General features: G+C 40.5%; 1 protein-coding gene across 4 annotated transcripts in view; it reads left to right on the top strand.

Annotated features, from left to right (window-relative positions):
* LOC138763280 (putative uncharacterized protein C3orf49) overlaps positions 1 to 15,731 on the top strand; it is a 38,075-nt gene extending 22,344 nt beyond the window's left edge. For 2 of the 4 annotated variants that reach the window (XM_069937152.1, XM_069937150.1), the window contains exons 3-6: positions 1,798 to 2,240; positions 9,862 to 9,992; positions 10,079 to 10,189; positions 10,367 to 10,748. In XM_069937152.1, coding sequence (XP_069793253.1) covers positions 1,798 to 2,240; positions 9,862 to 9,992; positions 10,079 to 10,189; positions 10,367 to 10,558 — 877 coding nt within the window. In that variant the 3' untranslated portion in view covers positions 10,559 to 10,748. The other 2 variants (XR_011357467.1, XM_069937153.1) reach the window with 2 other exon arrangements.
* Positions 15,732 to 16,836: the final 1,105 nt, after the last annotated feature.

The following is a 16,836-nucleotide window of genomic DNA, read 5'->3' as shown; positions in this document are numbered from 1 at the left end:
AATGGAATTAGTGTGGATAGGCCTCACCGTCAACATGGACGAGTTGGGCTGAAGAGCTCATTTCTGCGCTATACAACTCCTTGATTCCACAATAAGCATTGCTGAGCATTCCACTTTATTTGCCGTCCATCTGCCATTTTGGTCTACTTCCTTAAATTGATTAGCATTCTCGTGACACTTTCACTTCAAGTTTTGTAACATCTGCAAATTTGGAAATTGTCCCTTGTATATTTAATTTATTAAGAAATGTGGTGGTCAGGGTACTGAACTTTAGAGAATGTCACTGCTCCAATAAAAAAATAACAACTTTTCACTTCCACTTTCTCCAACCTATCACATTAATTTTCTAGTCAAACTGCGGCCAGCCTTGAATTCATGGCTTCAGACTTCATGACGAGCTAATTCATGTTGGAACTTGACAAAGACCTTTGGATGCATATATATGTATTTATATATAACTGTTAACCCTTCATTAGCTGCTTCATTGCCTCATTTCCATCAGATTAGTCACAAATGATTTGCCTTTGACAAACTCATTTTTATCAAGTGGCCTGTTAATTTTGTCTCTGATTATTCTTTCATTTAAACTCTGGGCCTAAGTACCTACTTAAAAGGAGAACAAGACACTTCCTAAATTGGACATTAGATTTGTTTAAGAAGCCTAGTTTTATTAACAAAATCTTCATCCATCCATATGAAAGTTCAGAAACAAGCAAAATAAAATGCCTGAACAGCATGCTTTAAATAGAATTCCCTCCAATGAAACTTTACCTTTTAGTATTTTTCATTCATTTATTCAACTATTTTCATGAAATCAGTTAAACCAATTTGCTCGTCCCCAATTACATGTATTACTTAACTTGCATTTCCTTCTTAGGGAATCATTGTTTAATAACTATGCATCCAAAATCACTAATGTGAATGTAATTAATCTTTGTTTTAGACTAATTTATTGGTGGATTGGCTTTTTGTTTAGTTTTCCAAAAAGCTGTACTTTTACAATCAAATGTATACAAAAGCAAAATGCCCAATTCAATTACAATGCTATTCAACCTATTTATTTCCTCATCTTCCTTGTTAAATTCTTCATGCTGCCACACTTTTCATACATGTTAATTTTTGCACAGGGTGGTGAGTGTATGGAATGGGTGGTTGAGGCAGATATTATTGCAACATTTAAGAACAAGGTTAGATCATTACATGAATAGGATAGGTTTAGAGGTATGGTCGAAACACAGGTGGTTGGGAATACTGTGGGTGGGACATTTTAGTCAGTGTGGGTGTTGGGCAAAATGGCTTTTTTCCATGCTATGTAACTCTATGCTCTAGCTGACTGATGAAAGATATAACTCTGTTGATCTTGAGTTATCTAATAATTTTCCCCTTGGATATAAATTATTCAATGATGAAACATTCCAATTAATGATCCTCTTGAAATTTTAATAATTACTAATAAGCATTAATATCAATCTTAAATGGCAATTATAACTGTTGAGTGAAAACATTATTCTCATTATCACATCCACTCATTATCCATTGTAAAAAGGCAAAAATAGTATAGCCACCTCTGCAGATTTTCTTTATGAGAATATAGAAACAGTAGGAAATCCTAAAGTATCCAGGGACTACCAGGCAAATATTTCCATGTGTTGAAAGAGAAACCAGCTTTTCAGTAATAAGCTAGTTAAGTGTAAAATAAAATCTGTCTAATTAACTTTGAAAATAATGAAAGCTACAAATGTTTGGAATGTCGGGAGAATTACATGATTCCTCATTTTTTTTTCCTGTCTGGTGTAGGTGGAACAGAGATGCACCCACCAATCTTGTCAAGCCTCCAATTATTGTTCCAGAAGAAGGCTCAGAATACAGCAAAGGAAAGAAAAAAGGTCTTGTCAATAAAGCACGAAAAACACTAGGAAGATATATAGCGCATCATGACCCACACAAACAGTTAAAGAGTTTTGACAAGGAAATTGAAATAGACTACGGAAGTAATGCTACAAGAACTAGAAACATTCCACGATTTCCCATAAAATGTGATCGCTTTCTGAGAATTAACAAGGTCGCTGACTCACTACAGAAGTTGCTGGGAAAAGAAAAAACAAATTGCCTGCAGAATAATGATTCGTACTCATTCAGACCCATAGATAATAAACCTTCCACAACACAGGCCAAACAATTGGCAAATATTGATGAAAATAAGATATTTGCGACATTCAAGGCTAAACTACAAAAAACAGGTTTGTACAAAAGAACTTGCAACTGAAAAGAGGAACTGATACATAGTCAAATAACATAAATATATTATTGTAAGCCTGTGGCAGAATCCCAAATGCTGGACTTTCACCAGAAGTTGAAATTCTGAGCTAATCTTGCATTTTGTAAGTCCTATGTCTTGGGATTTTTCAGCTAATTCAAACTTAAATGGTGTTAAGCAATCAAATACCAAAGTAGTCTTAGCTCAGAAACTCTGGTCTGCCAGCTGTAATACAGAAGAACATTGTTGGCAGTATTTGACAAATGTATAAATTTGTTATGATTTGTTTTTCCCTGTGGGGCGATCACACTGCAATTTTTTTTAAGATTTAGATATAACCTTGCTGTTTACACTTTTATTTACATTTAAAAGGTACAAAATTCTGAAATTCTACCACCAGGACTGGCGTCATCTCGTTTTCACGTAAACCTTTGGTTTACAAATATCATTGGAGCAGCCAATTTAACTCAAATGATGGCATTTCTTTTTGTTCTTAATATTAAATTGTATCTACAGGATAACAAAATAGGAATCTATTTTTTCTTATATGTCATTCGTATTTTCCTCTTGGGAACTGAACTGCAAATATCACATTCACAGTGCTGACTGCAATCGGCTGTTCTGTTCCAAGTCCACCAGATGTCAGGCTTAGATGCTGCGAAATATGCTTTGCTCTATCTCAATACATGTAGGTAATTACCTAAACCCACGATGAAGACCTTTTGAAGGAAAAGGTTCTCTTGCTGCAATGTGTTTATTGGTTATTTGAACCTACAGACTTGCTTTTCAGTAGGTTTTGTGTGCTGAAGGGTGCAGATGTCAAGCAACTTTTCCCCCTTTTACATTCAAAATCATAATTGAGGACGTGTTTATTATGATGCAGGAGGCACCCATTCAATCCATTTCATCCATTCCAGCTTCCAAAATAATCAAACCCCACCCCACAGTTCATTTCCTGCAGCCCTGTATTTTACTTTCTCTTTCACATAACCATCAGCACCCAATTCTTTTGTCATTTCCAGATAATTTTGAGTAGCTTGTTAACATGCCCAGAACATCTTTGAGATGCAAGAGGTAACCAAAGCTGCCAGGGGAAATGTGTATGGTCACAGGACAAGCATGCAAACTCCATACAGACTCCAAGCAGGATCAGGATCAAAGCTCAGTCATGGGTGAAGTGAAGTAGCAGGCCCTAGATATTGTGGAAGGGCCTGATGCAGATGAAACTCTCTTAACTCTCTTTTTAGCCAAATATTGCCTTAACTCTCACAAAAGCAATGCTTATTGGATTAGTGCATTCTTTTTTTTAAATTAGAAGCTGGTAAAAACAATCTAAATCAAATTACTGATTTGGTAGCTTTTTTGTATCTTACAATTACCACCATATTATTCTGTATCTTTTAAGCTGATACATGTGAGATTTTTACTTAACTAAGATTGAATATATAAAGGATAATATGTTACCCTGTTGACTCTTAAAACATGAATGCCAGTTTAAACTCAGCCGGTCTTTTCAGCATCTAAAAGAGACAAAGATATATTGCTGACATTTCAGGCCGGAGCCCTTCTTCAAGGAAAAATCAGAAAAGAAAGAAGCAGGAAGTTTCTTTCTGAGGGGAGGAATCCAGACCAACAAAAGGGGTTAATTGAATATGATGAGGGACTACAGGAGAATTTATCATGTCTATGCGAAAGGAGACAGGGACAGGAGAGATGACAGGAGAAGAAGGGGTTGGGGGGGGCAATGAAAGTCAGAAATCGATATTAGTGCCATCCGGTTGGAGGGTGCCCAGTAAGAAGATGAGGTGTTGTTCCTCCAATTTATAGGTGGTCTCAATCTGGCAATAGGATGGGATGGAGAATTAAAATGGGCTACCTCTGGGAGATCCATGTTATTGCGGCAGACAGCACAAAGGTGCTCAACAACGTGATCTCCCAGTCTGCGTCCAGTCTCTCCAATGTCAAGGAGACCACAATGGAATCACTGGATGCAAAAGATGACCCCTACAGATTCACAAGTGAAATGTTGCTTCACCTGGAAGGACTGTTTAGGACCCCAAATAGTGGTGTGGGAGCAAGTGGAGCATCTCCTCCGGTCACAGAGGTAGGTCCCAAGGGGATGATTGGCAGGTAGGGAGGAGTAGACGAGGGATTCGCAGAGGTAACCTTCTCTGTGGAAGGCAGAAAGGGGAGAATATGTGTCTAGTGGTGGGATCACACCCTAACCCTAACCCTAACCCTAACCCTAACCCTAACCCTAACCCTAACCCTAAGGAGGATGTGTTGGATGCAGAGGCTGGTGGGGTGGTAGGAGAGGAATCCTGTCCTTGTTGCATGTATGGGCGGAGGGAGCTAGCGCAGATGTGAGGGTAATGGAGGATATGCAAGTGGGTGCCAAGTTGATGGTGATGGAGGGAAAGCCATGTAGTTTGAAGAAGGAGGACAACTCTGATGATCTGGCATTAGAGTCCTCATCCTGGGTGCAGATGTGATGGAGATGGAGGAATTGAGAGAATGGAATGGAATTCTTACAGGGGACAGGGTGGGGAAGAGGTGTAGTCGAGGTAGCTGTGGGGGTTGGTGGGTTTGTAGAAGAGGGTTCTCTGTCGAGAGTTTGTCTCCTGAGATGGAGATAGAGAGATCACAAAAAGGGGATGTGCTAGAGATGGACCAAATTAATTTGAGGTCTGGGTGGAAGTTGGCAGTAAAGTGGATGTAGCCAGCAAAGTCAAAGGGTACATAAGGAAGCACCAAAGTGGTCCTCATTATAGTGGAGGAAGAGTTGAGGGGCCTTTCCTGTATAGGCCTGTAGCATAGATTGCTCCATGTAGTCAACAAAAAGGCAGGCATAGCTGGGGCTCATGTGGGTATCCATGGGTACCCCTTTAACCTGGATAAAGTGCGATGAGCCAAAGGAGAAATTATTGAGGATGAGGACAAGCTCTGCCAGGTGGAGGAGGGTGGTGGTAAAGGGGGACTGGTTGGGTCCATTGTCCAGAAAGAAATGGAAGGCTTAGAGGCCTTCAGTATGGGGGATGGAGGTTTATAGGGATTGGATGTCCATGATAAATATGAAGTGATCAAGTTCTGGGATCTGGAAGTTGTTGAAGTGATGAAGGGAGTATGAAGTTTCTGGATGTAGGTGGGGAGTCACTGGACCAGGAGGGACAAAACAGAGTCAAGGTAATGTTAAAGGTTCCATTATTGTCAAGTAATACAACATTTAGAATGTAACATACATGAAACTCTTTAACTTTTTTCTATTGTAAGGCAAACAGAGTCGCCACATTGTCCAACACCCCTCATAGAAACTTACAGCACCTAGTGTTCCTAGGCGTTCTCCCCTCCAAGTACTGACCAGTCCTGTGCCTGCTTAGCTTCTGAGATGAGACAATCCCAGGCATATTCAGGTAAGCAGAGACCAGTTTGGTGGGGCAGGAGCATGTGACACAATGAGTCTGTTGGGACAATTGGGCTTGTGGGTCTTGGGTAGGAGGTAGAAACAGGTGGTGTGGGGTTGGGAAACAATAAGGTTGGAGGCTGTACCAGCAAGGTGACCATAAGTGATGAGTTCAGTGATAGTGTGTGATACAGTGGTTTGATGAGATTTGGTGGAATCCTGTTAGAAGATAAGTTGGAGGAGGCATCTGAGAATTGTCCTCTGGCTTGGGGCAGATAGCAGTCAGTACAGAAGACCAGAACTGCACCACCCTTGTCTGCAGGTTTGATGGTGAGGTTCAGATTGCTGTGGAGAGAGTGGAGGGCCAGGCATTCTGAGGAATTTCAAAGGAACTTCAAACTGCATGCATATGTACAAATAGGAGCTGCTGTAATGTCAATGCTGCTGCAGACCCGCAGGGGAACAGCAACGCAGCATTGCTCTGCAGGGACTTACTGCCAGGTCCTAATGCTGACAACTCTGTACAGGCTTTAAATGGCCTGTTAAAGGAGCTGATGGTGTTTTTAAAAAAATCTGCAACCACAGTGTCTGTGCCCTAGGTAGTGGCACCTATGCTGGGAAGCATACCGTGAAGGGTTGCAAACTATGGGCAAGCAGCAGCAGACTGGCACAGGGCACCAGAAATAGGGAGAACATCTCCCGTTAAGAAGAAGGATAAGAGACAACACTACAGAATGGTGACTTCAGCCACAGACCAGTGAGGGCTGAAAGACCTATGCAAGTTGTGGCATAGGTGTATCTAGGGTATGGCAGCCAGGGCACATGACCTGACACCACTTGAAGGGGGCAGCAGAGTCTGGAAATTATTCACCACCCCACCCTGCCCCAAGCCCGATTATTTTTTTCTTCCCCCCCCCCCACCCCATACCCCTTGCCTGATTTATCTCAAATAGAATACTTATCAGACCAGCAAGAGAATAATTGGCATTAGTTATTTTACTGTAACCACTGAGGAACAAGTGAACCCTCCTCTCACCCTACTGCGCATGCACTCCAGAGTCTGAGGGAAGCATTTGAAGTCGGTGTCAGGAGCTCAGGTGTGCACCTGTAGGCCAACTGCTGAGTGGATGGTTCAGAGTTGGCATTGGGAGCTTTGATGTGTGGTAGTCTGACTGCCGAGGGGAGGGTTTGGAGTCTGCAATGGGAGCTCAGGTGTGCGCCTATAGGCTGAGGGGAGGGTTCTGCATCGGGAGCTCAGGTATGAACCTGTAGGCTGACTGCCAAGAGGAGGGTTCAGAATTGGCATTGGAGTTACATGGTGTGGTAGGCCTTCTGCTGAGGAGAGGGTTTGGAATTGGTGTTGGGAGCTCAGGTGTTCGCCTGTAGGCAGAGGTGAGGGTTTGGAATCAGGTGTCAGGACCTCTGGTGACCGGAGCTCCAGATGCCTGACTCCAAACCCTCCCCTATTGGAGCCAGGGCTGAGGAGGGTGTGTGCTGAAGGATGAGTTTGAGCGTGGGCTTTGGCATCTTCCTGTTTCTCTCCTTGTAGAGCTAGTCAAAAGAACCAAAGACTTGTTGATCCAAACCAAGGCTTTTATTAGCAAAAGACAGGAGCTCTTCACAGGTAGCCGACCCGTCCGGAATGATCCGACCTGGCTAGGGACACAACCCTTTAAGCCCAGACAGTAGGCGTGGCTAAGCTCTCAGCCAATTGCTGTAAGCACAGTTATTACACTCTAGATACTGTAACTATATACATTGGTGATAGGTCTGCACTATCACACTCCTGCCAGGTTCTTGGCACCGAGAGTCACCACCTACCGAAGGTAAGACAGGGCGCCCACGGGGATGGTGACAGCCACTCAGCATCTTTAACTTTAGCCACTCCATTCTGGCCCGGGGAATGTTGCTCGCTGCTTTCATTCAACAAATGCTGGCTTTTGAAGTAGGCAGAGGGTTTTCTAATTGAAATGACTGTCAATTTTATTTTAAGATGTAGGCTATTTTCTAATATCTCCATATATCCAACACATTGGATATGACTATTTTAGGGTTCTACGGCTGCATGAACAGGTAGCGAAGACCAAGTGGATGATGTAGCGGTGCAGAGGGATGGTTGCGGGGTGAAAAGTTGAAGTTTTATTGGAGGGGCACAATTTCAGATGCTCTTTTCCCTAGATGCACTACAAGGCTTACAGTTGAAGGAATCTCACAGGCTGGCTGCAGGTTACTGGTAACTTTATGGTTGAAGGACCTACACAGGCTGCAGGGTGCTGGAGGTTGGTTCATGAGAACTAGGTATCAAAACTGGATTCAAGAGGGTGCTGAGGGCAAGAAGGGCCTCGGCCACTGAAAGCCTCCTCATCACATCATGGATTTGAATGTGGAGCTCGAGTTGCTGATGGTTTGGAGTCTGTGCAGCTGTAGAGGCCGCGGGAGTGCTGGAGGTGAATTCATTGGGCACTCTGTCTATGAAGGGAATCTCCTTTGCTTCTTTCTCGTATTGATAGGAGTGTCAGGCAATGCTAATGGTGACTCTTTGCCTTATGGCAGGCAAAAGTTCAAGAATATCATGCATATTACATTCTAACATTATTACATTACAATAAAAGGCACCTTTGAAACAGAGTCCATCTTATTGCCTGTTTAGTTGGTTTTAATGGAACCAATTCAGCTACATTATTTCACTGTTTTGATTTCTTTTCCTCAATTCTCATTATAAAGATTACACCTGACACTCAAAAGGTGTGTAAAAAAAGTAATTAAAAAATATGTGAGTTCTTTGAAGCTGATTCATCATTTAGTAATGAAAGACATTTTGGTGTCATATTACTATTGAAATGCTTTGAATGAGATAATGAAAAGATTGGAAATTTCCTGTTCTGAAATTGTGTATTCAAGTATATCTTCAAAAGTCTTTGCAGCTGTAATTAAAAATCAGATTGGGGTAATTTCTACCTTCAGAAGGATAACATAGCAAATTCAGTATCTTGTAGCTACAACAATTTAATGGGAGTGTGGGCTGATCCTTTATGCAAAGTAGATGAGTGGCAGATCAATTCAGCATCCTGCATGAGTTCTAGAGTAATCCCTTCCTGAATTAAATTTGTTATAAGCTCTTATTTTGCTATGTCACTAAACTAATTTTACATCAACTTTTTAAAAAAATTTGGGAAATGCAAAATAAAAAGATTTGACAAATAATGAGAATTTCAAGAATCTAGAACACAATTGTCACCTCCAAGTCCATGCCCAGATACGGAAATGTCCTAGATTTCCCTTTAAATTGTTTAATTTGCCAACTTTCTGTGGGGAGAAGGGAAAAGAAGACTAGCTCCTCTCGTCTTTCCTGCCATTCAATTAGATCATAGTTAAATGGGCTTTGCAACATCATTTGCCCAATACTTCATATCTTTCACGTTCTCAAGCATCATACCCAACATTAACTAACAAAAAGCTACAGGATGCCATCTTGAAAATTCAAATGGCAAAGTTATCAGAGATCTCGTGATCACATTATATATTCTGATGGGTGCCCTTTACAAACTTTCCAACAAACCAGTGAAGATATAACTATTTCTCTTATTTCAAATCCTTAACTTTCTGCTGTCCACACCCAGAACTCTAAACATTCCCTTGTATTTCTTTCTCTTGGTCCTATTTATGACAGAGCTTTAAAACAACCACATTAATCGCATTTTTCAATTAAGCCTCTAGCGACTCATATGATTAAATGCCAGAAATATCTGAAAAGTTACAGGAACATATTGCGACAACCAAGGAGTACAAGATGTTATTAATATGCACTTGAACCTTATAGGAGAGAAAATTGGGGATTTGCTCTTTGTTATGCAATTGATATATTTCTGTATGTTGAATGCTCTGTATTTTAATGCATGAGATCTAAAACTTATTGCTGGTTACAATTTAAACCTAACAAAATTGAGTCAATTTTAATTTGCACCAAAGGTGCCAGCTTCAAAAAAAAATCACACTTCTCACACACGAAGTTTTCTTCCAAAAAAAATTTTCATTTGGTGTTCTCATTAAAATTGTTGAAGTTACAATGTGGATGACATTCAGATATCTTCCTGAGCAAAGTTTTGAAACCATTAACCTAATTTTATTTGACTACTTAAAAATAACTTACTTCATCAGTAATTTATTAGAAATGTATAAATCTGAGGCAACTTTTTTTTTACAGCAAGAATCCAAGTTGACGTGGATGTTGTGGAGGCAGAAACAGCAAGTATTATTGGCAACAATCTGATTGTGAGGTCACGTTGCTTGTCTCGCCGAGTGTCTGTTACAAGCCTTTCTGCTGATCAGCAAAAGGTTTACTTTGCATATTAACAAGTCTCATATTTATTAAGAATATTTTTACATCACTTAATGACAAATTAATGCTTATTTCATTTTAGGCAGACAACACAAACAAAAGACAGTACTTAAAGATATTCAAGAAGAAAAAGAAGAGAGATGTAGCTCAGAACAGACATTCTTTTGTAACAGTAGGAAAGCTTCAAGCACAGGTAAGCATTCAACTTTTCCATATAGAACCACAGAACATTATTATGCATTATTTTATTTTGCGCAAATAGGATTCGAGTGCTCTGGTCATTTTATGTATTTGCATATCTCCAGTTTAGAGTGGGCAGAACATAATAATTTCTTTTGTTAAATCAGATGTTTAAAATTTTTTCAATTAGGTGAATGATTTAATAGAAACAGCCTCAGACAAGTCAATGAAGTTACTGGCTCAAAGGCATGCAGAGCTCCGGCAGTGTGAATACTTGGGAGATGAAATTCTACAATCATCAAAACAGTTTCAGAGGGTTTCTAGGAAAAGTGCCCGAAAGTACAAATGGAAGAAGTGTTTACTTTTTGTCTGTTGCTGCTAAATCACCCTAACTCTTGTTACCTATTTTTAGAATTGATTATCTGTTTATTGTTCCAAACGATCAATGTGGATGGAGGCAGTGGTTATCTTAAATCCTTAGTCCTGGGCAAATGATTCAAATTCATAACATTTCTGTCACACTAAATGGAGAAGTTAAATTCAAATAATTAATCAGGATTTTTTTTTAAATTCTATTAATAGAATAAAACCACCAGCTTGCTTTAAAAATGCAAGTAAATCACAAAAATATATAGACATCGTGGTTGAAGTAAAATCAAAATATTGGAGAAACTCAGCAGGTCAGTGTTCTTTATGTAGTAAAGGGTAAAAACTCATAACTGATGTTTCGGGCTTGAGCCTTCAAGTTATGAAAGTGTCAGCAGGTGTCCAAACAAAATGATGGCGGTTGGGGGGTGGGGAGGCAGAAGGTGATAGGTAGGGAGGGAGGAGACAGCAACAAGGGGGAGGATGGATGGCTGGGTGAGTGGAGGGGGAAGGGCAAGAGGAGAACTGGAAAGAGAAAGGGTGAAAAAGGGCATGCAGTTTAGCAGAAACCAGAGAAGTCTATGTTAATGCCATCTGGTTGGAGCGTGCCCAGAAGGAAAATGAGGTGTTGATCCTCCAATCTGCAGGTAGTCTGGGTGTCTGTCAGGCCAATGATAGACGTGTATGGGAGTGTGACTCAAGATATGAAATTGTTGGCTATTGGGAGGTCTGTTTCTTTAGCAAAGGGAGTGAAGATGGTCAGTGAAGCGATCTCCAAATTTGTGACCGGTCTCTCCAACGTAGAGAAGGCCACAAAGGAAGCACCAGATGCAGTAAATCAGTCCTATGGATATACAATTACTATGCACAAGCCTGAAATACTTTATCCAACAATACTGAGAGACCACCTTGACCAAAAGAAGTGGTTCATTTCTTTAGAGCAATAAAAGAAGCACAGAAAATCCTGGCTTTGCGAATGATACACAGATCCCATAAATAAATAAAATAATCCATTATTGTACAAGTAATTATACATCTGCTATTCAAGGAGTTTGGGCAAGGCATTGGAGGAGTCGAGTGGGAGAGGGGCAAGGAGAGTGTGACGGCAAGGTAAGGACTTTAAAAGTCGAGGCCTGGTAGTTCGGGCGAGGCATCAGAGTTGTTGAGTTGAAGAGGGGCGAGGAGAGAGTGACGGCAAGGTCTTCAAAAGTAGAGTACTTACCGGGGCTCAGACCTAGTAGTTCGGGGGAGGAGTCGAGTGGAGGAGAGGTGACGAGAAAGTGACGGGGTTTATTGGTAGAGGGCCAATAAAAAGATATGGTAAAGGAGTGGCCCAGAGGAGTGGGACTTGGGGGCTTTGACGAGCAGAGGCTGAGATCGAGCTTGTTCGCATTAAGGTAAGGCTGGTTAGTTGTTTATTTGGGTTTTTTTTGCACTTGAGGAAGGGGATAGAGAAAGAATGAGTGTGAGATGTGGGAGGTCCTAGAGTCTTCTAGCCTCCCAGACGTCCATGTCTGCGCCAGGTGCACTGACCTGCAGCTTCTCAGGGACGACGATAGGGAACAGGAGCTGCACCTTGATGACCTTGCCCTGGTCAGGGAAAATGAGGAAGTCATAGATAAGAGTTACAGCCATATGGTCACACCAGAGCCATGGGAGGAGGATAAGTGGATCACAGTAAGGAGAGGGAAGGGGAAGAGTAAGGTGCTAGTGAGGGCTCCTGTGGCTGTAACCCTCAATAATAGGTATTCCTCTTTGAGTACTGTTGCGGGGGGACAGCCTAGCTGGGGAAAGCAACAGTGGCTGTACCTCTGCAACAGGGTCTGGCCCTGTGGATCAGAAGGGTAGGGAAAGGCGCTAGTTATAGGGGACTCAATAGTCAGGAGAACAGATAGGGGATTCTGTGGCCACAGTAAGGAGAACCCGATGGCTATTTGCCTCACTGGTGCCAGGGTCCAGGATGTTGCTGCTCGTGTCCAAGAGCAATACGTAGAGGTACCAACTAGTGAAGGGGCAATGTTGGATCTACAGTTGGGGAATGAGATAGGTCAGGTGACAGAGGTATGCATTGGGGAGCACTTCGGCTCCAGTGATCATAGTGCCATTAGCTTCAATGTAATTATGGAAGGGCATAGGTCAGGGAGTAGGATTGAGGTTCTCAAGTGGGGAAAAGCTAGTTTTGTGGAAAAAGGATTTACAATGAGTGGATTGGAACAATTTGTTTTATGTGAAGGATGTAGTAGAGAAATTGAGGTCTTTTAAAGGTGAGACTTTGAGGGTACAAAATCTTTATGTTCCCGTTAGATAGGGTCAAAAGTTTGAGAGAGCCATGGTTTTCAAGGGATATTGGAAACTTGGTTCGAAAAAAAGAGGGAGACCTACAATAAATATAAGAAAAAAGGAATAAAGATGTTCAGAGAATACATTGAATGTAAAAAGAATCTTAAGAAAGAATTAGAAAAGCCAAAAGAAGGAACGAGGTGGCTATTGCAAACAGGGTGAAAATAAATCCAAAGGGTTTCTATAAATGTTAATAGCCAAAGGAGAATGAGAGATAAAATTAGTCCATTGGAGAATCTGAGTGCATAACTGTGTGTGAAGCCAAATGAGATGAGGGAGACCTTGAACGTTCTTTTCTTCGGTATTCACTAAGGAGAAGGATATTGAATTGTGCAGGGTAAAGGAAGCAAAGAGGGTAATTATGGAGACTATAGTGATTAAGAGGAAGTACTGGAGCTTTTGAAGCATATAAAGGTGGATACGTCTCCAGGTCCTGATGGGATTTTCCCCAGGACCTTGACAGAAGTTAGTGAGGAAATAGCAGTGGCTCTGATGGTGATTTTTCAAATGTCTTTATGGAGGAGTATAGTGCCAGAGGATTGGCGTGTTGCACGTGGTTCCTTTGTTTAAAAACGGTTTGAGGAGCAAGCCTAGCATTTATAGGCCTGGAAGTTTGACGTCTGTGGTGGATAAATTAATGGAAAGCTTTCTTCGAGTTAATATATAAGCATCTGGAGAGACCAGGTCTGATCAGAAATACTCAACATGGGTTTGTGTGTGGAAGGTCATATTTGACCAATCTTGTTGAATCTTTTGAAGAGGTGACTAGGAATGTTCATGAAGGAAAAGCAGTGGATGTTGTCTATATGGACTTCAGTAAGGCCTTTGATAAGGTTACACATGGAAGGTTAGTTAGGAAGGTTCAAGCGTTAGGTATTAACTTTGACATAGTCAAATGGATTGGGAGATGCCAGAGAGTCGTAGTGGATAACTGTTTGTCAGGCTAGAGGCCAGTGACAAGCGATGTGCTTCAGGGTTCTGTATTGGGTCCCTTGCTGTTTGTCATTTACATTCATGATCTGAATGATGGGGTAGTAAATTTGATTAGTAAATATGCGGATGATACTAAAAATAGGTGGAATTGTGGATAATGGTTTTCAAAGATTGCAAAAAGATTTGGACTGCTTAGAAGAGTGGGCTGAAAGATGACAGATGGAGTTTAATGCTGAGAAGTGTAAAGTGCTTCATTTTGGAAGGAATAATCAAAATGACATGCATTGTAAATGGAAGGGTATTGAAGAATGCAATGGAGCAGAAAGATCTAGGAATAACAGTTCATCATTTTCTGAAGGTAGAATCTCATGTAGATAGGGTGGTGAAGAAGGCTTTTAGAACGCTGCCCTTTATAAATCAAAGCATAGAATATAGGAGTTGGAAAGTGATGTTGAGACTGTTCAAAGCATTGGTGAAGCCAAATTTAGAGTACTGTGTGCAGTTCTGGATATTAACAAGATTGAGAGGGTGCAGAGAAGATTTACAAAAATGTTGCCTGGGTTTCAGAATCTAGATTACAAAGAAATATCGAGCAGATTAGGTCTTTATTCTTTGGAGCATAGAAGGTTGAGAGAGGATTTGATAGAGGTATTTAAGATTATGAGGGGGATAGATAGAGTTGATGTGGATAGGCTTTTTCCCTTGAAGGTAGGAGAGATTGAAACAAGAGGTCATGTGTTAAGAGTTAAGGGGCAAAAGTTTATAAGTAACATGAGGGGATACTTCTTCACTTAGAGTGGTGGGTGTATGGAATGAACTTCTGGGAGAAGTAGTGGCGGTAGGGTCCATTTTCTCATTTAAGGAAAAATTGGATAGGTATATGGATAGGAGGGGAATGGAGGGTCATGGGCAGGTAAGTGAGACTAGAGGAGAGTACTTGGTTCGGTGTGGACTAGAGGGGCCAAGATGGCCTGTTTCCATGCTGTATTGCAGACACTGCAATACACAAAAGTGCTGAGAAACTAAGCAAATTACACATCGACCATAAGAAGCAAAAGTATGTAGCCCTTGTCAAGGTATTCAAGGAATATATTAGACCTAGAACTAGGGCTATCATTTAATTAAATTAACGATACTGGGAAAAAAAAACATTTGCATTAGTCTCCTATAAATTAAACTGGACAATTTTGGATCTTTTCCACAAAACTGCCAGTCTCACCAGTGGAAAAATGCTATGCAAATATATTTGGTTAGAGACATAACCTTTGATCTGCATCTAAGCATTGGAAACAAGATAGCAAGATGAAAATTGTTACAAGCAACAAGTTGTCTAACTTCAATTGGGACAAAATTTCAGATGTAAATATTTTAATTCCTTGCCATGATTCTCAGAATCATGATTCTAGAAATGTTGTGCATCACTGTACATTTACCTAATGTATTACATACCCATTTAAATAATTGTGCTATGTGCTACCTTTTATTTTGGGCTGATCAACAAGTGATTGCATGATGTCACTTTTTTTAAAACTTAGAATTTAAAATAGAAGCCCCATAATGAATATAATGCAAAATATTACAACAAAAGGGGTACTGATGGTAGTGATCAGCCATGATCTGTAAAATGGCGGTGCTGGCTCGACGGGCCAAAGGGCCTATTCCAGCTCCTATTGTCTATTGTCATAAAAATGTTGTCATTTGAGTTTTCATGTTAACTACATCTGATACTTTTTTTTATCTACTACCATCAATTGATCAGTGGAAAGTATGTTTTATAACTGTGACTGATTTTCCTTCAGTTTGCATCGTGGCATCACACTGAGAAGAAACATCCACATGACTGAAGAGAAAATAATCTTTGACTTTGTGTTTTCTTAAGTACATTTTAATGTTATTTGCTAACTATATTAATAAAAGCAAGAATATCTTCAAATCTAGTTTCTCATTGCCAAGTTTGTAATATTCTCAACTACAGTATTTTCAGTATTCTTAAAAACCAGTCAAAATAATATAGCAATTAATAAGAAACCTCTGATCAGAAGAATTTGAATGGTTTTACATATACAATAGGTCAATCCTTAAAAATGAAATGGCATTTCATTAATCAAGAACCAATTTCCATTTAATGCCCATCATTGCCTTTCTAGTTTTAATATTTAATGTTACTGGTTTCCAAATCAAGCTCCTAGATCATGTGATCAACATATTTTGGCTGCCATTTCATTGTTGATCTTTCTTGAAACTTGCAAGCTATTTTCTGTGGTTTAAATTCAATAAATTCTCAATAATATTATTGATTCATGAATAGTTGGTAAACACATTTTTTTCAAAACCACTGTTGCATGCCAGCTCTTCATGTTCATGCATATAAACAGAATCATATTTTATTTTACTTTTTTCTTTGGCTTGGCTTTGCGGATGAAGATTTATGGAGGGGTATTAATGCTTACAAAATGACTTCTTTTGCTCTAACAAAGTTTGCATTATCAGTACAAAAGCAAAAGTTAGTTCCAGACAGGGAATCAGTAATGTCCACCATCTAATGTTTCTTCCTTTTGTACTGATGTTCAGAACAAATACCCCCTTTACACAGAGATCCCACTTAACTGGTGTGTGAACAACCTGTGTTTAAAGCCAGGTTGGATTGTTCACACTGAACCAAGAAAAGCTGGGTCAGTGCAACCTTTTACATAGCAACCCGAAGCAAAAGGTGGGACCTACAGCATTACAGCATTAGTGCCCTGTGTGATGCATAACGCACGCTCCGGGCAGTGACCTCACCACTACCTTGTTGCTGCTGTTTGAATCTCCCGCTGGTAAGTCACACACATTCAACGTCATCAATGCATCACAGCCTTTGACCGTCCTGGACCTGGGAAGGTGGGTAAGCCTTTTAGACAGGACCTATTTCAAAATGTATTAGACAATAGACAATAGGAGCTGGAGTAGGCCCTTCGGCCCGTCGAGCCAGCACCGCCATTTTACAGATCATGGCTGATCACTACCATCAGTACCCCTTTC

Source organism: Narcine bancroftii, chromosome 5 (genome assembly GCF_036971445.1).
Source record: "Narcine bancroftii isolate sNarBan1 chromosome 5, sNarBan1.hap1, whole genome shotgun sequence".
NCBI classification, from domain to species: Eukaryota; Metazoa; Chordata; class Chondrichthyes; order Torpediniformes; family Narcinidae; genus Narcine; species Narcine bancroftii.
This window is presented reverse-complemented; position numbering and strand designations above follow the sequence as displayed.